Source organism: Scyliorhinus torazame, chromosome 2 (assembly GCF_047496885.1).
Source record: "Scyliorhinus torazame isolate Kashiwa2021f chromosome 2, sScyTor2.1, whole genome shotgun sequence".
Classification (NCBI taxonomy): domain Eukaryota; kingdom Metazoa; phylum Chordata; class Chondrichthyes; order Carcharhiniformes; family Scyliorhinidae; genus Scyliorhinus; species Scyliorhinus torazame.
The window spans coordinates 134,416,002-134,441,356 of NC_092708.1; the positions used below are offsets into that span (position 1 = coordinate 134,416,002).

Here is a 25,355-nt window from a genome sequence, read left to right on the forward strand (position 1 = left end):
ATGGATTTAAATTAAATACAAAAAAATCAGAGAGCAGGACAAATTTAATTCAGATCAGTGATTCAAGCAGAGACAATATCAATGTTTAAGAATAAGTTCGATAGTTGTCCAAAAATTGGGAGCTAAGGATTACTGAGAGACATCAAGTGCTTGGCCCAGTATTGTGTTGTAACATCTACATATTTCACAATTCACTCTTGCTGAGACTCAACAGCATTTCATTCCTAATGGAAAAGCATTTTTTTGAATTTTGGACAGATTCCAAATTTAAAAAAAAAAATCAGAATCCCAGTTGTAATGAAGAATATTGCTCAGAGATTTCAGTGTATTCAAAGGGACACGTAGGACATAAGCAATATAGTAATTGATGAAGCATTGCTGCGTATAATGCTCAGCTGACATTTTAATTTATACTCTGTTTATTAAATGCTCAACAACTAACATTTATATAGCACCTTTAATTTAACACAACATCACAAGGTGCTTCACAATGTCCTTGTTTACCTTGTTGTTTGCTGGGTTATTTGGATGTGGTATTAATAGGAGATGGTGGGTAGTTCTCGGACAGTGGCTGTAAACTTTTCTTTGTTCTGTCTTGATGGGGGATTTGGTGGCCATTTTGGATTTGAGAGAGGGAGGGAGGAGGGGGAGGGAGGGAGGGAGAGGGAGAGAGAGAGGTCTCAGGTTCCAGGGGTGGTGGGGGCGGGATATGCGGCAATAATGATTTAGGACCATTCTCTGTATTTCGTGGATTTGGTGGTGAGGTTAGGCCCTGTTCAGCCCCCCATCCCCCTTGGAGGTTAGAAAGGACGCTGTTGGCGGGTAAGGGATTCTGAGAGTGTTTCCTCCGCCATTGGGGAGTACATTGATTTTAATAAGAATGAGGCGATTTCGCCTTCCTGTGGGAGGCTTTGAAGGTGGTCATTAGTGGGGAGATAATCTCTTATAGGGCACATATAGAGAAGACTGAAAGGGTGGCGAGGCAGAGGTTGGTGGATGCCATCCTTGAGGTGGATCACCAATGCTCACTTGCCCCAACGCTGGTGTTATTGGCAAGTGGAAAGAAACCGTAGTTGGAATTTTGGCTGCTTTCGACGGGCAGGGTGGCATGCCAACTGCAACGCTGGAGGGGTATTTTCTATGAACATGGGGAGAAGGCCGGTCATTTGTTAGTGCACCAGCTGAGGCGGCAGGTGGCCTCTCAGGAAATAGTTTTGGAAAAGGACTCGAGTGGCAGGTTGGCCTTCTCCCCAGGCAAGGTCAATGAGGCTTTCAAGGCTTTCTATCGTCTAAGTCAGAACCCCCTGAGGATGGGTTGTGTATACTGGGGTTTTTGGATGGTTTGCCTATCCCAGTTGTAGGATGAGAGAGATGGGAGGAATTGGAGTCCCCACTGACCTTGGATGAGGTCATGAAATGCATGGGCATGATGCAGTCAAGTAAAGCGTCGGGACTGCATCATTGAGAAACACATATCACATGCTAACCCAACCAAGCATTCCCCCCCCCCCCCCCCGGGCAATATTAATTTTAGTTCTACAAGTTCAAATGTTGTGATATATGTGCACGTTTTTCGGTCTTGTTCAACCCAATGTATTCATTGGGTTAGAATATTTACAATTTTAGACAACATAATAAATAATCAAGCTCCTAAAACAGAAATAAATGCTGAGTTGCCATTGGTTTACTATTACTCACACTCCATGGAATTGAGTCTGTGTACAAGAGATGTGCAAACATCTTTGCCACATTGCGTAGTTTGTTTGTTTCTAAGCGATGTATAGTTTCATATTGTTCCTTGAAGATTCCTTCAAAAGACTCCATGTAGTCCTTCTTCAACATACAAAAGCGCTGCAAATATATTGAAATGCAAAGAGCAACATGAAATATGCAATCTGCAATTCAACAAAACCAATACCGTATCTCAAAGTTTAGACTGAAGGATATGTATTTAAAATCATTAATGTCCAAGTCTGAAAAGTTGAAAGACTTTTCAAAACACCTTTCAATCGGCGTCAACACTGTTAAGAGAATAATTGCAATTAGAAATCCTGAATTAATCCTTTACGACTTTAGCTGTATCCCCCATTCAGCTTCAATCATTAGACAATCAGTTCAAACTACAAGCGACAATAAAGAGGGTTATAATGAATGTCTTACCCCAGCCAAGAGACCAAAAAATTTCTCGTATGTTCTTTGTTGTGCACAACAATCCAGAATCATATTGCATAATTCTTTCTGTGATGTGAGACAAAATTAGGTTTAACTCTTGTTTTTGAACAAATGGAATTAATCTGATGATCGTCATGCAAAGCAAATGGAGAAAGAGGCAAGGAAATGGTCAAACACTGTACAAGAATGGCTATCCATGGGCAGAGTGATGAGACACATGCTTAATTTATCACTGTGGAGTTTAATTTCAGTCACATTTATGCGGCGTCAAGTGGTAGGTCAGGTGAGTTACAATGCAGATGAATTCCACAAACACTGAAAATATTTTCTTTGCATTTTATGTTTAAGTTATGCAAATTAGTTATGATTTCACTGCCATTTTACTCGCCGTTGTTGTTTAATTGTCAAATCGGTTAAAAATGTGGTCGATATCCAGTGTATTCCATTTTCAAATCTCTTCACAAACTAACATGCTGGTTTACTTCATAAAAATAGTTAGTATCTGCTTTGCTGAAAGTCTTATTAATTTGCCCAAAATATTAACCGATATATTCTCTTTCAGATGCTGATGAGAGTTCTCATCCATTTTCACCACTGCTGGTTGTGTCAGCTTTCCAGCATTCATAGTTGAATAGTCAACATTCACTCAAGATTCACATAGGAAGCAGCTGTATCTAATTTATACAGTGCTTCATCACCTCTTTCAAAAACATCTACAAATTAAACGGCAGCTCAGTACACTGAAAAATAGTAAACGTTATGTAGTCAAGAAAGGCAATCAATTTACATAGCAAAATCAATGCCAATGTGGGATGGATTAGAAGATAATAGTCTTATTTGTTGTTTACTATTTGCACTCGGTGCTCAACACCATTAAGTGTCAGGTCAAAATTAGTCCTTTGATGGCCTTGTGCATAAAAGTATTATTTCACCGGGTTTAAGGCACAGAATCTGGAAAATCCAAATCTTAACTCCAACGTGTAGCTGCGAGAGCTGTTATCAGTTTAGGAACACAATTAGATCCCACTGGCCTTCACTTTCCCAGCCTGGACTTTTTGTGGCTCAGGAAGGGTGGTGAATTAGTCGAAGCTCCCAAGAAATTTCACTCTACAGGTCATCTTATCTGCAAAGTGGATGTTATGAGGACAGGACCAGCCTTGCACGTGATTCTCACCATGATGAAATCAACATGACCATCACTAAATAGTCATCCAATGTTTACTTTTCAGAGTCACGCTGATATTTTGACTCGGGCCACATTACGGATGGCTCCCTGTGGCTATAGTACTTTTTAATCAATTAGATGTGGGCATCGGTGACTGGGCAGACATTTATTTCCCAACCTGAATTACCCTTGAACTGGGTTAGGCCATTTCACTGGGCAATTTAACAGTCAATCACATTGCTGTGGATCACACGTTGGCCAGAAGAGTAAGGATGACAGATTTTCTTCTCTAAAGGACATTAGTGAACAGATGGGTTTTTAACAACAATTGACAATGGTTTCATGGTCATTATCAGAGCACTACCTTGAGTCTCTGGATTATTAGACCAGTTACAATACCACTGCACCACCACATGTGCATCTCAATGTCAATTTGTCTCTCCTCTAACCAGTCCTTATAGAAGTTAATTAGAATGTTTCTAATCATCAAGACAGAGGTTTTGCTACATACTTCAAACTCAACTCTTATTTTGAAAAAGGACTCAAATTATAAATTGCAAAGACGCTCATTTTCTTTCTTAAGTCTTAGTAAGATTATATTTAAGTTGCCTGGGAAAAAGTTGAGACTTGAGAAAGCTGGAATAGTGATCAAGAAGTAGGTTACAGTAGGGGCTAGAAGAAGGACATGAAGCTTTCAGCTGTGCCACAGGAAGCTAAACCAAATGCCAAATCGAAACAGGTAGGCCAGGAAGTCATTGGGGTCAAGGGGTGGCATTAACATTTAAAAGGGGCTATAGAATGCCACAAAAACCTTTGAGACACTTGTTTTGCAAGTTCAAATTTACACTTTTTAAAAAAGCTATAGCTGATGTTTTCAAACTTCAGTGGTTTTCACGTATGGAGAGTACAGGTTCATTGCTGGTTACATGGGTTTTAGGCTCCACAGAACAATTACTGTCATGACAGGAAATTATTATAAGTGCCTGCTGACAGTTCTAACATTTAAAATGCCATAGAAATGTTTGCATAGGTTATATTGTAAATAACAAAAATATTATTCAAAAATAAAGACATCAGTGGTCAGGGTTTGTGGATTTGAAGTGTGTGCCATATGCCAGACTTTACATATAAAGAACTAGATTTAAGTAGAATCCTCTTAATTAAAAAAGCTCCGGGACAGGACATTTGGTTCCCAATCTCAAGTCTGTTATCTTCGACAATAGCTTTGATTAAGTTCTAGTTTATGTTGAATGATGTCAGATAAAATATTTACTTATTTCAAACATGACAAAATAGATTACATAGTACATAAATAAAACCAAATATCATAAAGCACTTCCATGATCGGAAAGTAGCAAGTATAAACTCATAAATCCCTACCCCTTTTCACAAATACAATTCACATGCTTAATAATTTTCAAATAGCAAGTTGCATACTGTTCTCATTGTTGTGTTCCCATTATCCTAATAATGTAACAAACAATACCTTATTCCTCAGCTTTACATAAACTAATTAGGTCCTTGAACATTTTGTAAACCTATAATTATCTGTACATCTTTTCAAGACTTCACCCAAAGCCTTCCAAACATTCATCCCACAAACTGAAACATACATAGAAATACAGGCTTTATCGTTTATAAAGTTGTTTTGCTTTCTTAAGTCATAATCATCCCATAAAATAAACATTTTTCGGCAATAATTCATTTTTTGCTTTATACTGGTGTTTTGTTTTATACTGCGGCTGGTTTAGCATAGTGTGCTAAAAAAGCTGGCTTGCAATGCAGAACAATGCCAGCAGCACGGTTCAATTCCCGTACCGGCCTCCCCGAACAGGCGCCAGAATGTGGCGACTTGGGGCTTTTCACAGTAACTTCATTGAAGCCTACTTGTGACAATAAGCGATTATTATTATACATATTGAACATGGTATTATCCAGTCTCAACTTATATTTTCTAGTTCAACAATACTATATATGTTCCAGATTAAAAGTTCAGTTTTGTACCAGAAACTTTGCGAAAAGCAGCAAATTCTGTTTAGTTATAAAATGTTGCAGTAAGTGTACAATTAACTGTGAATTCATTCTAAGTGACCAGGACACTATGAACTCCATTGAGGTCTGGTTATCAGTTGAAGAAGTCAGTTAATAGGTGTTGCTGGTACCTCATTCCCAGTGCAAAAATGATTGATTTGTGGAGAATGTTTCTTCTCTTGATACAGCTCACAGAAAACTACATTTACTGAGCTCTAAATGCCTTTTCTCTATTTGGGGATAACAATTTTTTTCCCATGTGATCTTAATTAGTGTTACAAATACTTCTATACAGGAATAAAAATGCACAAACCAGATACACTTTCTTTTTTTCTATTTAGTATTAGCTAACCAGAAATTTCTTCAAATGGATTTCACAACATTTGAAAAATATAGTTTGAACATACTTTCTGATGAAGAATTTTTGTATTGTTTTAAAAACTTTTACAACTAGATGTTTTATTTTGTGGTCTACAACATTTGTAGTTACCTAAATTTACTACAAGTTTGAAAGCTTTACTGTAGTTCAATTATACTTTTATGAAACATGCACTGTACAAAGTTAGGTTTCAATACTTTTCTCCCTCAAAGTTGTCTTTTATACTGTAAGAAATCTTACAACAGAATTCTATTTGAGGTTACTGAGCCATCTAAGATACTGACTCTCAAGAGCAAATTTTCAAACTGGAGATCTGTGACCAGCAGTATGCCTCAGTGCTGGGTCCACTGTTCTTTGTTATTTATATTAATGATTTGGATGAGAATTTAGGAGACATGGTTAGTAAGTTTGCAGATGACACCAAGATTGGTAGCATAGTGGACCGTGAAGAACGTTATCTAAGATTGCAATGAGATCTTGTTCAATTGGGCCAGTAGGTGATGAATGGCAGATGGAGTTTAATTCAGATAAATGTGATTTGGTAGGTCGAATCGGGGCAGGACCCACTCAGTTAATGGTAGGGTGTTGGGGGAGAGTTGTAGAACAGAGAGATTGAGAAGTACAGGTTCATAGCTCCTTGAAAGTAGAATCACGGATGGACAGCGTGGCGAAGAAAGCATTTGCTTTGAATACAGGAGTTGGGACATCCTGTTGAAGTTGTACAAGACATTAATAAGGCCACACTTGGAATACTGTGAAAAGTTATGGTCACCCTATTATAGAAAGGATATTATTAAACAAGAAAGAGTGCAGAAAAGATTTACTGGGATGCTACCGGAACTCCTCCTTTTTCACATTTTCATCCACCAACAATCAACGGTAACAAATACAATGTCAATCCTCCCTTCCACCAACCCCCAAACAACCCTCAACATTTTAAATACAAACATCAAAGGATGCAGGAATCCACCATCCACCCAACATAGTCACCAACAACATACACAGTCCAACACCACCAACCCCCCACCCGCGCCCTCTAATGTTCGATGTCATCCAATTCTTGAAAGTGCATGATAAACAAAACCCATGAATTGTAGAACATGTCCATCCTTCCCCTCAACTCAAACTTGACCTTCGAGTGTTAAAAACTCCAACAGATCCCCCCGCCACTCCAGGGCACAGGGTGGAGAAACTGACTTCCAGCCCAACAGAATCCAGCTTCGGGCGACCAGCAAGACGAAGGCTAAAACATCTGCTTCCGCGCCCGCTTTCCAACCCCGGCCGATCCGATACCCTGAATATGGCTTCCAGAGGACCCCGGCTCAAGCCTCACATGTACGACCTTTGAAATTACCCTGAACAGCTCCCTCCAATACCACCTCGAGCTTCGGACAGGACCAAAAACACATGAACGTGGTTTGCGCGCGCCCCCCCCCCCCCCCCCCCCCCCCCGGTGCAACGTTCACAAACATCCTCTACCCCTTCAAAGAGTCCGCTCATCCTCTGCCTTTGTGTGGTGCGCCCGAAACACCACCTCCAGCTGTCAGCCCCAACCTCGTGCACAAAGGTGAGGCATTCACCCTCCGGGGCACCTCACACCACAACCCCTCCTCCATGCTCTCTCCCAACTCTTCCTCCCACTTTGCCTTAATCCCCTCCAGCGGTGCCTTCTCTTCTCCCAGAATTGCCCCATAAATCGCTGACACCACCCCCTTCTTTATTCCCCATCGTCAGCACCTTCTCCAACAGTGTGGATGCCGGCGCCACCGGAAAGCTCTTCACCTCCTTCTCAGCGAAATCTCGGACCTGCATATACCGGAACACTTCCCCCTGCCCCAACCCATATTCCGCCTCCAGCTCCTTCAATACCACAAACCGGCCCCCTAGAAACAAATCCTTTAATGTCCTGACTCCCTCCTCCTCCCATCTCCGAAAACTCCTATCCCACTTCCCTGGCTCAAATCTGTGATTCCCCCAGATTCGGCATTTCCCTTGACCCTCGCCCCAGCCTAAAGTGCTGGCACAAGTACCTCCAGATTTTCAACGTCACTACGTACTACGGACTCCCCGAGTATTTCCCGGGGCCATCGGGAGTGGCACTGTTGCCATGCCCTCAGCCCCGACGCCCTGCACAGACTTTCCTCCATTCGAACCCACTGGGGAGTCCCACCCCCTCTAACACAACCCCTCACCTTCTCCACGTTCGCTGCCCAGTAATAATATCGTAAATTAGAAAGACGCAACCCCCCTGACTGCCGTCCTCTCTGCAACAGCACCTTCCTAATCCTAGCTACCTTTCCTCCCCCCTCCATGTAAACGAGGTAATCATCTTTTCGACCATGCTAAATTGCCCCTTAATTGGAAAAAATGAATTGGATACTCTAAATTTGTAAAAAAAAATAAAAATAATTTAAAGTACCTCATTTTTTTTTCTCCAATTAAGGGGCGATTGAATATGGCCAATCCACCTACCCTGCACATCTTTGGGTTGCGGGGGTGAGACCCACACAAACACGGGGAGAATGTACAAACTCGACAGTGATCCGGGGACTGGATCGAACCGGTCTTCTGTGAGCTCTGTGAGGCAGCAGTCCTAACCACTGCGCCACAGTGCGCCCTCAGTGCAAAAGATAAGACTGAATTGCAACCATCTTCTGTCCAAAGTGCTGAGCGGATGATCCATCAAGCCTCTCCCAAGGTCTACAACATCACAAATGCCAGTCTTCAGCAAATTCCATTAATTCCACAATGGATACTACAAAGGCATCAGTGTGGTAGTACTACTGGAGACTCGTGCTCCTGACTAGCAAGTTGTTCCAGTAAACCACTGGCATCCACCCAACAATATGGAAAATTGTCCAGGTATCTGCCACACAAACTAAACACAGGACAAATCTATCCAGTTGATTCCAGTTCTATCGATCTACTCTCGATCATCAGCAAAGTCATGGAAAGTGTTGTTGATGGGACGTCAAGTGGCATTTACACTGCAATGACCTGCATGGTCGAATTTAGCATGGTCGAAAAGATGATCACTGCTGGTTGATTTGCTTGGGTTCCACCAGGATGACTTAGCTCCTCTCCTCATCAGAGCCCTTGGCACAAACATGTATAAATCAGAGGGGAGCGTAATAGTGACTGTCCTTGACATCAGTGCAGCCTGAGACCAAGTGTGGCATCATCAAGGAATCAGTGGGAATTAGGAGGAAAAGACTCCACTGGTTGAACTCATACCTAGCACAAAGGAAGATGGTTTTGGTTGTTAGAAGTCAATCATCTCACCATTCAGTGTTCTGCCCCAGCACATTACTGCAGGAGTCCCTAGGGTGGTGTTTGGATCCAAATGTCTTCAGCAACTTTGTTCACGACCTTCTCTTAATCACAAGATCAGAATTGGGGATGTACACTAATCATTGCCACAATATTCAGCACCATTCACATCTCCTCAGATACTGAAGCAGCCCATGCCCATATATAGCATGAACAGAACATTCGGGCTTGGGTTGATAAGTGGCAGTGACATTTGCATCACAGAAGTGTCAAATAATGACCATCGCCAACAAGAGAGAATCTAATCTATCTACTTTTTACATTGAATGGCCTTACCATCTCACTGTCAACACCCTGGGAGTTACCATTGACAAGAAAATAAACTGGGTCAGCCATTTAAACACAGTGGCTTCAAGAGAAGGTCAATCTGTCTTTAAAAAAGTCCAGATGAGTGCGGTTCCAACAACACTCAGAGCTCAACACTATAAAGGAAAAAAAAAAGCCTGCTTGATTGGCACCCCATTCATCAGCTTAAACGTTCACCCCCCTCCACCAATGACACACAGTGGCAACAGTGTGCACTATCTACAAGATGCACTGCAAGGTTGCTTCAAAGAACCTTCCATACCTATAATTTCGACCAGAGATGCATGGGAACATCGCCACCTGCAAGTTGCCCTCCAAGCCACACTCACCATCCTGATTTGGAACTCTATAATTGTTACTCTACTCTTCCTCAGTCAAAATCCTGGAACTCCCTTCCCAGTAGCACTTATACCAAATGGATTGCAGCCATTCACAAAGGCAACTCATCATGATCTTCTCAAAGGAGTTAGGGATGAGCAACAAATGCTGGCCTTCCCAGCGAAGCTGACATTCCACGGAAGAATAAAAAATTGCAAACAATTTTGAAACTCAGCTATATAATGTGCAGAACAGGTCAAAAGCTAGCAATCCTATGGCAAGTAACTCACCTTCAGACCCCCGCAAAGCCTGCCCACCATCTACAAGGCACAAGTCAGGAGTGTAATTGAATACTCTCCATTTTCCTGGATGAGTGCAGCTCCAACAACAGTCAAGAAGCTCAACACCATCCAGGACAAAGCAGCCCGCTTGGTTGCTCCTCCTTCTACAAACATTCAGACCCTCCACCACTGACGAACAGTGGCAGCCGTGTGTACCATCTACAAGATGCACTGCAGCAACTCACCAAGATTCCTTAGGCAACATCTTCCAAACCCACGATCACTACCATTTAGAAGGACGGACAAGAGCAGCAGATACCTGGGAACCCCACCACCTGGAGGGTCCCCTCCAAGTCACTCGCTATCCTGATTTGGGAAATATATCGCCGTTCGTTCACTGTCGTTGGGGCAACACCCTGTAACTCCCTCCCTAACAGAACATGGGCATACCTACACCTCAAGGACTGCAGCGGTTCAAGAAGGCAACTCACCACCTGACAGGCAATTAGGGATGGGCAATAAATGCTGGCCTAACCAGCGATGCCCACATCGCGGAAATGAATAAAAAATAAAATTTTAAACCGTCTTCGGAGATCCTAATACCATTAGGGTCTTACTGCTTTTTACACAGTTACCTCTCAACTAACGAGTAAGGAAAAGACACAAAAAGTACCCACCATTATTTCCCATTATAATTATTTGCCTTCCAGGTTCTTCAAGCGTGTTTGCAGGATAATGAGTATTTCAAATGTTAATCTATTCTCAGACAACCAATCAGTGCAAGAAAGATTCAATTTATGTTATTCCTACTGAATTTGGCTTCAATACCAGTATCTAGGCATTCACCTAACATTAACACATTGAATTATTTGATTTGAATACTTTCCCATTTCTGGTATGAGCCATTGATGGACGAACTCCATCGTGATGGACAAACCCCATTGTAATGGATAATGGAGTTTCCACTGTATACATGTTTCAAAACGATAGTAATCTTCAGAGCTACATGAACAAAGCACTTACAGTTGTGAGAAATAATACAGGATTGCTGTTTACTGTATAAAGCTGTTCAGTTAGCATTTTCACTGCCCAGATGGTTAAGCGTAGCATGCTCATCAAGAACAGCTGGTTGAACAATAGGGGCCTTTTGCAAAGAAAGCTTGGTCTATTCTGACAAATTTAGGCAGCTCAATGCCTCACTGAATAAATATCATGCAGCACACACAAAAAGTTGGTTTGTCATCACAAATTCCCAAATAAGTCTTTAATGCCAAATGGATGTTAGAAACTGGCAGATTTTCAAGAACTCCCGAAATTGGTTTTACATGCACAACAATAACCAGTATACAGGAATGAAGACAAACACCATACAAATGATTTATTGTTCTTTTAAAAGTATTTTGAGTCTGCGTTGCATCACACGGGTAGAATTGGTGTTAGCAGACTACGCGCTAAGGGAGGTGTACAAGGAATCATACGGTATTGAAGTCTTTTTTTTAAAAATCCAATTGAGGGGCAATTTAGTGTGGCCAATCTACCTTCCCTACACATCTTTGGATTGTGGGAGTGAGACCCACGCAAACACAAGAGAATGTGAAAACTCCACACGGACAGTGACCCGGGGCTGGGATCGAACCCGGGTCCTCGGCGCTGTGAGGCAGCAGTGCTAACCACTTAGCCACCGTGCCGCCCCTTGAACAGGTCTTGTCCAATAGGATTTCAATGCTTGCCATTCTTCTGGCAATCAGATCACCATATTTGCTGTACAATTCAAATATACATGATATTCGTAGAATAACTGTGCAATCTCTTGAAAATAGGCTAGGATACTGAACAGAAACTCCAATATTTTATTGTAATTTTGCAAGACGGTGTGGAAAAGACACCTCGCTCCAGGAGTGGTTGCATGAAGAAATAGCAATATGGTATATTAAAACAAACTTTATTATTAACACAGTATTAAAATGTCTAACATCACACCAGAAAACAACTTATAATTACCCCTCTCTCGGCACAGCAAGCGCATATTCTGTTCGGCAAGTGCTCAGTACTACAAATGTTGGATGACACTTCCCTCAGCACTATGAACACAATTCCAGTTTCTGGAGATTTATTTTCCCCATTAAAATCAGGTACAAACAGGTATGCAATTTAGAGCCAAAAAGCAGATAATAGTGAATTGTGAGGGTGACGCTGAGCTACTTCAGAGCTACATGACAAGTTGGCCAAACGGGCAGACACCTGGCAGATGAACTTCAATGCAGCAAAATGTGAACACCTCATTTTGGTAGAAGAAACATGGGGAGACAGTATAGGCTCAATGGTACAACTTTTAGATGGGTACAGGAGCAGAGGGACCTTCAAGTGCGTAATTCTCTGAAGGCGGTCAGGCAAGTTGAAACAGTTGTTAAGAAGGCTGATAGAATCCTTGGGTTTATAAATAGAGGCATAGAGTATAAAAGCAAGGAACTAATGCTACACCTCTACAAATCATTGGTCAGACCACATTTGGAGTAGTGTGTTCAGTTCTGGGCACCTTATTTAAGGAAGGATGTTCAAGCCCTGGAGAGAGTGGAGAAGAGATTTACTAGAATGGATACCAGGAATGAGGAATTTTAGCTACAAGGAAAGATTGGAGAAATTGGGCTTGGAGACTAGATCAAGAGGTAACCTTATTGACGTGTTCAAAATTATGAACAATTTTGACAGAGTAAAGAAGGACATTCTGGTTCCACTATATGGTATGCCTGTGACTAGGGGTCACAATATCAAGATGGTCAGCAAGAGAACTAGGAGTGAGATGAGGAGAAACCTCTTTACTCAGAGAGTTGTTGAGGTTTGGAATGTGCTGCCTGGGAGAGAGATGGAGGTGGATTCCATAGGTTTCAAAAGAGAGGTGGATATATATTTGAAAGTGATGAATTTAGAGGGCTACGGAGACAGGGCTGGGGAATGGGATTAGCTGGGTAGCTCTTTTGGGAGCTGGTGCAGAAATGATGGGTCGAATGGCCTCCTTCTGTGCTGTAATTAACAAACAGAAACTAACAAAATGTAACTGCAGTATTTCAGGTTTAATTGAGAAACCACAGCAAATAAATGAATAAAATTATTCACTGAAGGCTTAAGTGGAAAAATTGGAAGGCAGAACAGTGGCATGCACCATAGTTCCCTGTACTCATTCAGAACAAAGGAGAAAGCAGAATTGTCTTACAATTTAGTTTGGCTGTGTTTCTGTTCATCTTTTATTGGATTTAACCCAACTTTGAGTTTATTTTCAGAGGTCAATTATCAGTTCAAGTCCTCAATGTTGTTTGACTTGGAGCGGTGCTGCAGATTCCATAGGCATTCAGTCACAAAACTGCTTACTTCAACATCCTACCAGATGTCTATTCTCCTCCCTGTGAAACCTGACATATGCCCGTTGTCCTCTACAGACTGGAGTATCCAAAAATGCTCCTCGCAAGTTTGTCATCTTTTATCCTCCAATAATTGAAGTTCGAACAAATTTCTGTATGTGCTGCACTCAGTTAGGCTTGAACGTTCCAGCTTGATCGTTCCAGCAGTTCAGAGTTATTTTAAAAGAAAGATTTGCATTAAAAAGTGCTTTTCATGACCAAATGCTTTGCAACCAATGTATCATCACTTCGGAAGAAGCAGCCATTTGTGCACAAGTTCCCACAATGTTATAATGACCAGACAATCTGTTTTTAGGGATTTTATTTGAAGAATAAATATTGGTCAGGACACCCAGGATAACACCCCTTGCTCTTCTTCAAAGTAGTGCCATGGGAGCGTTCACATCCATCGAGGAGGCAGGCGGGGCTTCAGTTTAACATCTCATCCAAATAATGGCACCTCTGACAGTGCAGCACTCCCTCAGTACTGCTCTGGAGTGTCAGCTCTCAGGGCTGTGTCTCCCTCAACATTTCAACTTTACAAGTCGTGTCCTCATCTGTATTTCCCTCCATCCTTCATTTGATCATATCGACAATAATAGATGAGGACAGGAGTGAGAGACTGTAAGGGAGGCAGGTATGGGGATCTAAAAGGTCACAATGGAAAAGCCTCAGCCACTGCAATTGACCAACAATTTCAAAGCTCTTGCAGCTTGAGTGGACAAGAGCAACGACTGCAGGGAGGATGTGCAAACTGACCATGGCACCATGATGCGGGAGGCTATTCAGGTGGGGGGAGCAAAACCAAATGAATTATAGAAGGGAACAATCTAGTTTGGGATACAGGCACTCATCTTTGCAGCCAAGAGCACGAGTCCTTAGACTGTGTTATCTGTCCAGTAGCAGGGTGAAGGGCAAATCCTCAGGGCTGGAAGCGCAAGGGGAAGGCTGAGCAGGTTGGGCCTTTACTCACTGAAGTTCAGAAGAATGAGATGTAATCTTATTGAAATGTAAGAATCTGGATGGTGGTGGTGTTTTTTTTTTTGGGGGGGGGGGTTGGTTGCTTGACATTTTGGATCCAGGGGGAAACTAGGTCTCAGAGGCACAGTTTTGAAAATATGTGATCTCCCATGTAAAGCTGAGATGAGGAGGAATTTCTTCACAAAGGGTTTAGACTTTACCGACGAACAGCAGTGGAGGCTGGCTATTGAATTATCTCAGGGCTGAATTAAACAGATATTTGACTGACAAGGGAGTCAAAGATAATAGGGATAGGCAGGAAAAGTGCACCAACGATGACAATCAGGTCAGCCGTGATTCTATGGAATGCTAGACCAGGCTCAAGGGGCTGAATAGCCGACTCCTGTTCCCATTTCTTATGATTTTAAGGTTATAAACAAAGAGCTGAATGTGGGACTTAGCACAACTCCTCCTTCAAAGAGCCAGCACAGGTGCAATGGACCAAATGGCCTCTTTCTGTGCGACATTTCTTTGAAATTGTGAGCACTTTTTTAATCTTCTCAATCTTGGGCTGCAATGAGGACAGTTTTCATGCTTCTTCTTTGCCTTCCCTTCGCACAACACAAATAAATACCCAGTTCTCCTACAATGGTTGCACTGGTAAAGAAATAACAACCTATCTGTCATGCAGAGTTTGGTAAGTGTGTACAGAAACATTATATTTCACCCTCCCAAGTTAAAATATATGTTATACTTTGCAGCATCAGATGAAAACATGCATATCATATTTTGCAGCACGAGATGGAATAAATATTCTGTACAGGCAGAGGCTGTTCCACAATACATTCCCTTCAGCCAAACTAAATAATGCATAGCTCAACTTCCGTAGCAAAAATGATAAATGGCAATACCATTTTGTCAAGATTATAATGCCTCCAAAAGTGGAGTTTGGTAAGTGGAAGTGAGGTAATGTGAATCCAAAAGTATATTTTGAAAATACATTTAATGCAAATCAAATACATGTCCTTTGTTCCACGTCTTTTGAAAAGAAGCATGCAGGGAATACAAATTAAAGGTAAAGTTAAAGGTAAAGTCGCCATAGTCCCAGATGACCATAGGCTGCTTTCCCCTTTGAGGGGGGGGGGGGGGGGGGGGTGGGGGGGGTGGGGGGGCACCAGGGCAGAATTTAAAAATAAGGATGCTGGACTGGAGCCAACATGGATCAATGAGCGGAGGAGTATGAGTGAACAGAGTTCACTAGGGGTTTGGATATAGGCAAAAAAGGTTTGCATAATTTCAAGTTTAGAGAGGAGCCAGGTGGGAGACCAAGGCGGAAAAGCATTGCAATAGCCACATCTACAAATAACCAAAATGTGTACGAGGATTTTAATTTTCAAGAAGTGAATACAGGAAGGAAGGCAGGTGATGTCACCAGATGGACATGGATGTTCTTGGTGATGGAGGAACAAATAGAACACCAAAGTTGCAATAGTCTGATTCTGCCTCAGACATTGGCGGGGAGCTGGATGGAGTCGGTGACGAGGGTGCAGAGATTGAAGTGGGACCAGGAGTCAAGTCGTTTGGTCTTCCAAATTTTATTCGGGGTGGGGATGAAATTTCCATTTTTTTTTTTTAAAATAAACATGTTATTGAGGTATTTTTGGTACAGTAACAACAACAAAATAAACAATATACATGAAACCATAAACATAGTGCAAAAGCCATTTACCTTTTGTACAGGTCCTACCCTTATTGACCCCCTACTCTAATCTAACCTACCCCCCCCGTGTGCTGACGATTAAATTTCCGCAAAGAAGTCGACGAACGGTTGCCACCTCCGGGTGAACCCTAACAGTGACCCTCTCAAGGTGAACTTGATTTTCTCCAACCAGAGAAAGCTAGCCATGTCCGATAGCCAGGTCTCCGACTTCAGGGGCTTTGAGTTCCTCCAAGCTAATAGTATCCGTCTCCGGGCTACCAGGGAAGCAAAGGCCAGAACTTCTGCCTCTTTCTCCTCCTGGATTCCCGGGTCTTGTGACACCCCGAAAATCGCCACCTCTGGCCTCAGCGCCACCCTTGTTTTTAACACCGTGGACATGACGTCCCCAAACCACTGCCAAAATCCCCTAAGCTTCGGACATGTCCAAAACATTTGGACATGGTTCGCCGGTCCTCCTACACATTTTGCACACCTGTCCTCCACCCCAAAGAATCTGCTCATCCAAGCCACTGTCATGTGAGCCTGGTGAACAACCTTAAATTGTATCAGGCTGAGCCTGGCACATGTTGCGGACGCGTTGACTCTACTCAACGCGTCTGCCCATAGACCATCCTCTATCTCACCTCCCAGCTCCTCGGTCTGCGTCTCCTCCGACCCCATAAGCTCCTTATAAATGTCCGAGGCGCTCACTTCTCCGACCCACCCTTTGGAAACTACCCTGTCCTGAATCCCCCTTTGCGGTAAGAGAGGGAAGGTCGACACCTGTTTACGAAGGAAGTCCTGCACCTGCAGATACCTGAATTCAATTCCCCTTGCCAACCCAAACTTTTCCTCCAACGCCCTCATACTCGGAAAGCTCCCCTCTATGAACATATCCCCCACCCTCTCAATCCCCGCTCTCCGCCATAACCGGAACCCCCCCGTCCATACTCCCCGGGGCAAACCGGTGATTATCACAGATTGGGGCCCAGATCGATGCTCCCACTGCTCCCACATGCCTCCTCCATTGGCCCCAAACTCTCACGGCCGCCACCACCACTGGACTGGTGGAGTACTGTGCTGGAGGGAACAGCAGAGGCGCAGTTACCAATGCCCCCAGACTGGTGCCCTTACATGAAGCCGCCTCCATACGCACCCATGCCGACCCCTCCCCCACCATCCACTTCCTGATCATGGCTATATTAGCCGCCCAGTAATAGTTGCTAAGATTTGGCAGCGCCAGCCCGCCCTCTCCCCGACTCCGCTCAAGCATTACCGTCCTTACTCGCGGGGTCTTGCCCGCACAGACGAAGCCCGTGATCACTCTGTTGACCCGCTTAAAAAAAGACTGCGGAATAAAGATGGGGAGACACTGAAATACAAATAGGAATCTTGGGAGGACCGTCGTCTTCACCGTTTGCACCCTCCCAGCCAGAGACAACGGAAACACGTCCCATCTCCGAAAATCGTCCTTCATTTGGTCCACAAGCCGGGCCAGATTCAATTTATGCAGGCGGTCCCATTCCCGCGCCACTTGGATGTCTAGGGACCTAAAGCTTCCCTCTGCTAACCTAAACGGCAGCTCTCCCAGTCGCCTCTCCTGGACCACAAAAATCTCACTCTTTCCCATAATAAGCTTATACCCTGAAAACCGGCCAAATTCCCCATGAATCATGATTTCTTCCATTCCCTCTATTGGGTCCGAAACGTACAGAAGCAAGTCATCCACATAGAGCAAAACCCTGTTCTCCATCCCACCAACCCCCCCCCCCCCCCCGGTTCTCAGAGCAATTGCCAACGGCTCTACAGCCAGCGCAAACAACAGTGGAGAGAGGGGGCATCACTGTCTCGTCCCCCGGTGCAGTCTAGAATAGTCCGATGTCCTATTCATCCGTACACTAGCCACAGGAGCCTGATACAGTAACCTGACCCAGTCAATAAAGCCCCGCCTGAATCCGAACCGTCCCAGTATTTCCCTTGGATAATCCCATTCTACCTGATCAAAAGCCTTTTCTGTATCCATTGCGATCACTACCTCCACCTCCCTATCTTCCGGGGGCATCATGATTACATTTAACAGCCTTCTTACGTTGGCCACCAACTGCCTGCCCTTAACAAACCCCGCCTGGTCCTCCCCAATAACGTCCGGAACACAATCCTCGATCCTGGAGTAAAGATTTTGGCCAGCAACTTGGCATCGACATTCAACAGGGAGATCGGCCTGTAGGACTCACACAGCTCCGGGTTCTTGTCCCGCTTAAGAATCAGCGAAATCGTTGCCTGTGACATCGTCTGGGGCAGAACCCCTCTTTCCCTTGCCTCATTGAACATCCTCAACAACAGGCCCCAATATCCCCGAGAACTTTTTATAAAACTCCTATGGGTACCCACCCGGCCCCGGGGCTTTACCCGCCTGCATGGCCTTCAGACCCTCCACTATCACTATCTGGGTCCCCAGCACTTCTACCCGCTCCCCGTCCACCTTTGGGAAACTAAGCCCCTTCAAGAAGTGCCTCAACCCCTCCGGCCCCGTAGGGGGTTCCAGCCTGTACAGCCTGCTGTAGAAATCCCTAAACGCCCTATTCACCCCGACTGAATCACCAACCAGGTTCCCATCTCCGTCCTTTACTTTCCCTAGCTGCCTCCCTCTTCCTAAGCTGTTGTGCAAGCATTCTGCTGGCCTTCTCTCCATGTTCATAGATCACCCCCCTCCCCTTTCTCAGTTGCTCCACCGCCCTCCCTGTGGTCAGCAAGCTAAACTCCACTTGTAACCTCCGCAGTTCCCTTAAAAGCCCTGCCTCTGGGGTCTCCGCATAACTCCTATTAATCTGTTGTATCTCCTTCACCAGTCGATCCGTCTCTGCCCTGTCCACCTTCTCCCTATGGACCCGGATCGAGATCAGCTCCCCCTTGACCACCACCTTCAGTGCTTCCCACACCACCGCTGCTGAAATTTCCCGTGTCATTGACCTGCAGGTAGCTCTGAATACATTTCCTCAGCCGCTCACACACCCCTTCATCCGCCAAAAGTCCCACATCCAACCTCCAGTGCGGGCGCTGGTTACGGTCTTTACGAACCTACAGGTCAAGCCAGTGCTAAGCATGGTCTAAGATTGTAATCGCCGAGTACCCCGTGTCCACCACCCCAGCCAGCAAGGCCCTGCTCAAAATAAAGAAATCAATCCGGGAGAACACTTTATGCACGTGTGAGTAGAAGGAGAACTCCTTCACCCTTGGCTTCCCAAATCGCCATGGATCCACCCCCCTCCTTCACCCTTGGCTTCCCAAATCGCCATGGATCCCCCCCCCCCCCCCCCACCACCCCCCCCACCACCCCCACCAGCTCCATGAACCCTCTTAGTTCCTTTGCCATTTCTGGCACCCTGCGCGTTTTCGAGCTTGACCGGTCCAAGCCAGGGTCCATCATAACTGTGTTGAAGTCCCCTCCCATGACCAACCTGTGCTAGTCCACGTCCGGTATCTTCCCCAGCATCCTCTTTATAAACTCCACATGATCCCAATTTGGCGCATACACATTTACTAATACCACCTGCATCCCCTCTAGCTTCCCACTGACCATAATGTACCGACCACCCACGTCCGAGACTATTCTACCCGCCTCACAACACCACCCGCTTATCGATCAGGATCGCGACCCCTCTAGTCTTTGAATCTAATCCCGAGTGAAAGACCTGACTGACAAAGCCTTTCCGCAGTCTAACCTGGTCCGTTAGTCTAAGGTGCGCCTCCTGCAATATTACCACGTCCACCTTCAATCCCCTAAGATGCATGAACACGTGTGCCCTTTTGACCGGCTCATTTAACCCTCGAACATTCCAGGTGATCAGCCTAGTTGGAGGGCACATTGCCCTGCCCCTCCCTCCTCTCCACCCACCCCCCTCGCCGATCAGCCAGCCCCTTTTTTGGGCCCGCCTCCAGCCCGTGCTCCGCGCCTCCACTGGTCCATCCCCAGGCAGCCCCCGCCCCCAACCTCCTCTCTGTCCCTCAGCCCAAGTCCCTCCCTCATCAGCAGAACATTCACCACCCCCCCCCACCCCTACTAACAACACCCTGTAACCCAACCCCTTTACTAAACCAAACATATGCACCCCCCCCCCCCCACTGCTCTTCCGTGAGCTAGCCGGCCCAGCTAGCTTGGTACCCCCCATCCCTGGCGCCGGATGACAATAGTCTCCCACCTATTATTCCCCCCCTCCCCCCTCATACAAACAAACTCCAACATCAAACAATCCCCACACAATTGCCCAACAGAAAAACATCAAGATCAAAACAAGTACCACTCCACCCCCCCCCAACAGTGCAAATGAAAACCTTAACTCACTCAGCTCTACCGCTGGTTCCAAATCAATGCAAACGGCATCACAAACATCTTCCATGAAACGCAAAATGAGAAACTTTTTACAAAAACAGAGAAACAAAAACAAAAAACAAAAACATGAACGTTACAGCCCAGTTCAAAAGTTCTCAATCCCTCACCAGCCCTTTCTTTTTCGGAAAGTCCAACGTGTCCTCAGGGAACTCGAAGTAGAAGTGCTGATCCACATGCGTGACCCAGAGACGGGCTGGGTAGAACAGTCCAAACTTCACCTTTTTCTTGAAAAGGATCGACCTGATCTGGTTGAAGCCTGCTCGCCTCCTGGCCACCTTTACACCCAGGTCCTGGTAAACCCGCAGGATGCTATTGTCCCATTTACAGCTACGTGTCTGCTTGGCCCACTGTAGAATGCGCACCTTATCCAAGAACCTGTGGAATCTCACCACCGTTGCCCTCAGGGGGTCTCCCATTCGCAGCTTTCTCGCGAGTGCTGTGTGAGCCCTATCCACCACCAAGGGCCGGGAGAATGCCCCATCCCCCAGCAGCTTCACAAACATGTCTGCGATGTATGCCCCAGCGTCCGTTCCTTTGGACCCCTCTGGGAGCCCGACGATTCTTAGGTTCTGCCGACGGGACCTATTCTCTAGGTCCTCCACCTTCTCCAGGAGCTTCTTCTGCTGGTCCCTCAGCAACCCCACCTCCACCGCCGTCTGATGTTCCTCCTGCTCAGCAGCGCCTTCTCCACCTTCTGGATCGCCCGATCCTGGGCGTCCAATCTATGCTCCAACTGCTCAATCGACTCTTTTATCGGGTCCAAACAGTCCCGTTTCTGCATAGCAAAGCCTTCCTGAATGACTTGCATCAGCCTGCTGGGTTGACAAGCCAGAGGTCCGAACCTCCGCCATGCTGTCTTCTGTTGCAGCTACAGCCCAAACCGTCTCTATCTTTTTGTTTCTGCCTTTACGAACACTTCTAGCCCTTCTCTCCATGCACCGAAGTGGGAATTCAGTAAACAATTGCCACTAACATCCGTTTTGCAATTCAAGTCCGGTAGAAAAACGGGGGAAAGGTCCAAAAGTCCGACCAGAGGGGGAGCCACCAAATGTGCGACTTACTCCTTCATAGCCGCCACCGGAAGTCCCTCGAAATTTCCGTTATTGATACAAGCACATTTCTCAAAAATATTTTCCGAGATGTGTGGTAATCAACAACTTTCCTATCACACAATTAATACAATGAAGCATATGGTAACTTGATAATATCACCAGCAAAGTTTAAAGAGCTGGGTATAACTGAAAATGAATCCATAATTTTGATATTACAGCAGGGATATCATGGTTATGAAAAAAGTGATGGAGCCAAAGGTCATTCATCTGATGCCTGGCATCGAAACTAGATGGCGCGACCACAGCAACTGAAGTTTGCTTGTACTCAAGAGGATTTTATTAAGAGGTTAATGATTAAGTGTATTGTGAAGTTGAACTCTGAAAATAAGCTTAATATGGCATGTTGTGTGTGGAATAAAGCGCAGAAGGGAATAATGAATGGAATAGAGGAATGCCCATTTAGGCAAGCAGAAATCACGAGAAATATTTAAGAGAATGAGACAAAGAATTTGCTGTGAAAAATTAGAGATACAGAAAATTGTGTGTGTAATCTACTTTTGAACTCTGGTGTTGGCCACATGTGCTATAAGGTTCTTGCCTGGTCCTGCATATGTCTAGGTTCTGATTAGAGATATAAATTGTAGAGTTCATTTATTAATTGTAAAACACAAGTTTTTCCTCGTATGAAACAAATGGAAATGGTGCAGAAGGAAAATATTCCATTCTTGGTTACCTTCTACCTCAAAAGAGACCACTTGCACAATATCGAATATAGAATGGTAGTTAGAAGAAAAACGATAATTAAACATTGTGAAAAAGTGTCTAATTTGCAGTGGACTCAATACACGACATTCAAAAATACAAATACGGCTAAGGAAGATCATTCACTATCTCTCAGCTAATTCTTTTTAAAAATAAATTTAGAGTACACAATTCATTTTTTTCAATTAAGGGGCAATTTAGCATCGCCAATCCACCTAGCCTGCACATCTTTGGGTTGTGGGGGCGAAACCCACGCAAACACGGGGAGAATGTACAAACTCCACACGGACAGTGATCTCTCAGCTAATTCAGCAGAAAAATGCTACTGGCTCCTGAAAGGGCATCCAGTTGTTCAAATGGTTTCAAGTCTATTCAGATTTCTGACCAACAAATTTAACAAAATTTGATTCCAAGTTGCTGATGCATTTTAGAAATATATGGGTCTCAACACGAAATCTCGAGACACACGGTTTCACACCCTTAACATGCTTCATCATGATACAACCCCTGAAACAAATGTTGACTGGTTTCTACCCTTCAGCCAACCTCTTGTCCATTCCAAAACGTAACCCAACTTCAACATCTGTTGCTGTATCTTAACTTAAGTCTTCCCTGTCATAAGGCTACATATATCTTGTCGTTGTCTTGATACTTGCTAGGGTTAATAGCATTACAGGACTCAAACAACATGTTCCTTATGGGTGCCAGCAACAATTAACTATCTTATTTTCAGTTGTACCAACCTTCTGCAGACAACCTGAGCACATGTAAATCAATACTTACAGTCTGACTTTCAGGAAATTCCATCTTCAATAATTTGTGAGCACATTCTTCAAAGTCCAAACTGCAAAAATATAAGTAGCACTTAAGTCTCATTAAGCAAAGCCTCAAAATGTAATTTGTACACATTCTGTTTGAATTGCCATCATACCAAATATTAAACTAATCATCAGGTAAAGAAATACAATCAAAATGAGAAATCTTATATGTAAAAATTAACATTTTGAATGAACTTTATTTTTGCGAGCACAATTTTTCCACAGCTCCCTCCTTGCTCAATAAAGTTTCTGTTCACAACCTATTTTTCCTTCCACCATTCAATTCGGTTTTCTCAGTGTGACCACAGAAATTCAAAGTATTTGTATGTATTTAGCATACTACATGAAATGCACAGTGCAGTTACTGCACTGCGCTAAACTCAGAGGACTAAATCTATCGGCCTTCAATTCACGGTGTTGCCAAAGCTTTTGGAGTAATCAATTCTGCGCGAGTTGAACCATGCTTGAACACCCTTGGTGTACAAGATGTGAGAAATGTTATCAATATTCTTACTTGTTACTGGCTCAAAAGACAGGAACCACATTCTCCTGAAACAACCTCAAGGTCTGTGATTTTGTTACATTGAACCACTCTCCCAAAGTATTTCAATCCACTCTAATCTAACTCAAGTAGGAAATTTATCCTGCTGCTACTTTAATGGATTGTAAATCAAGCGAAAATCCAAGCATGGCCCACTTAACCCGTTGCTTCATTTATAATAACAACTTTGGTGAAGCATTTTGAGGGTTTTCATGATCATGTCCCATTTAAATGTGAAAACAACTTAGTTCAAACTAAATTATTCTGGAGTGTTGGGGTTAATTATTGGGCGGCTCTGGAAGCAGTACGCTAGATCTAGTTCTGGAGTGCACAGCATAACCTTCCGCCATAACAGGCAAGCCTCAACTTTACAACATTAGAGTTATGTCAAACAGCACGAATGACGCTTATACATTGGCACCCTGTTTCAAATCTGCGACGTTGGTTCTGACTTTATGACTCCAAGCTAGCCCATCTTTAATATTTTTATCATAACATATACACTACTGCTTACATTCTTAAATGCAGCCTTGGCTGAATCAGAGTTAAATAATACAGCATCCAGTAGTACAGTATTGGGTCGCTGACCCCAAACGTGCCTGGGAAAGTTGTGAAACCTCCCGCCAAAACACCGGGCCCCCTGCATTCTTCTCACCAGGCCGTAACTACAGGTCGAAAGATCAGCTCAACCCGCGGCCACCAGCTGCTTACGGGGCTTGGCCGTCTATGGAGAATGGTCACTGCAGCCCGCCGGCAGCACACTACCTGCTGAGCTACAGCCCAGAAAGCAGAGAATGGTTTTCGCTGAACAATTTTGGCACGCCGCACCCATGGTTGCTAGCCAGGCTTGAGCCAAAACCAAGTCGGGCGCACCGCGGCAAGACTTCCGGCAGAGGTTTCAATGAATCGGGGTGAATATCTAAAATCTGCGGAAAACAAGGTCGTAAATTGCGGGGTAAAATCATGCCTTGCCTCCCTGACGCCTTTTCTCCTGATGGAACCAATCCTCCATCCTTAAAACTGTTCGTACGAGGGGCAGCCTGGTGGCGGTGGTTAGCGCTGCTGCCTCACGACACCGAGGACCCGGGTTCGATCCTGGTCCCGGGTCACTGTCCAAACTCCACCCATACATTTCCCCCGTGTCTGCCTGGGTCTCACCCCCACAACCAAAGATGTGCAGATTAGGTGGATTGGACACTCTAAATTGCCGATTAATTGGAAAAAAAGAATTGGGTACTCTAAATTTATATTATAAAAAATAACATTGTCCTTGTGAGGAAATCGGTCCCAACTTATGACGTTTTGACTTACGATGCCATTTCCAGGAACTAATTTTGTCGCAAATTTGAGGACTGCCTGTAGTGCTGTATCATTGGTGATGATGCAAAGGAATCTGCTCATCACACTGCAGGCTTTCTTTTAAAAAATATTCTCGAAATAAGCACACAGCTTAAGGCTTTGTTTATTTCCCATCCCTCCTACATACCGTATATTGAGAGTTAATTATGGAAGGGGGAAAGGAAGTGTGTACTACATGCATAATTATCTAAATCACAGAAAAACACCATTCAGCTGGTGTTTATGCCTCACAAACCTCATTGATATATCCTATTACTTCAGTCCTCATTTGCTTCCCCTGCTTCCCCTCAGTATATCTTTGCTTTCTCAACTAATCTTTCTGGTAGATCATTGCACATTCTTACCACTCTTTGAATAAAGAAATTTCCCCTGAATTCTCAACTGGATTATCAGTCAC

The 25,355-nt window shown here is 44.2% G+C and overlaps 1 protein-coding gene across 2 annotated transcripts in view; it reads right to left on the reverse strand.

Annotated features, from left to right (window-relative positions):
* Window positions 1-25,355, reverse strand: part of cwc22 (CWC22 spliceosome associated protein homolog) — a 149,315-nt gene that overhangs the window by 20,086 nt on the left and 103,874 nt on the right. For both annotated transcript variants that reach the window (XM_072477461.1, XM_072477472.1), the window contains 3 exons: window positions 23,024-23,084; window positions 2,161-2,238; window positions 1,699-1,851 (listed from right to left, as the gene is read on the reverse strand). In XM_072477461.1, coding sequence (XP_072333562.1) covers window positions 1,699-1,851; window positions 2,161-2,238; window positions 23,024-23,084 — 292 coding nt within the window. The remainder of the gene's footprint in view (window positions 1-1,698; window positions 1,852-2,160; window positions 2,239-23,023; window positions 23,085-25,355) is intronic.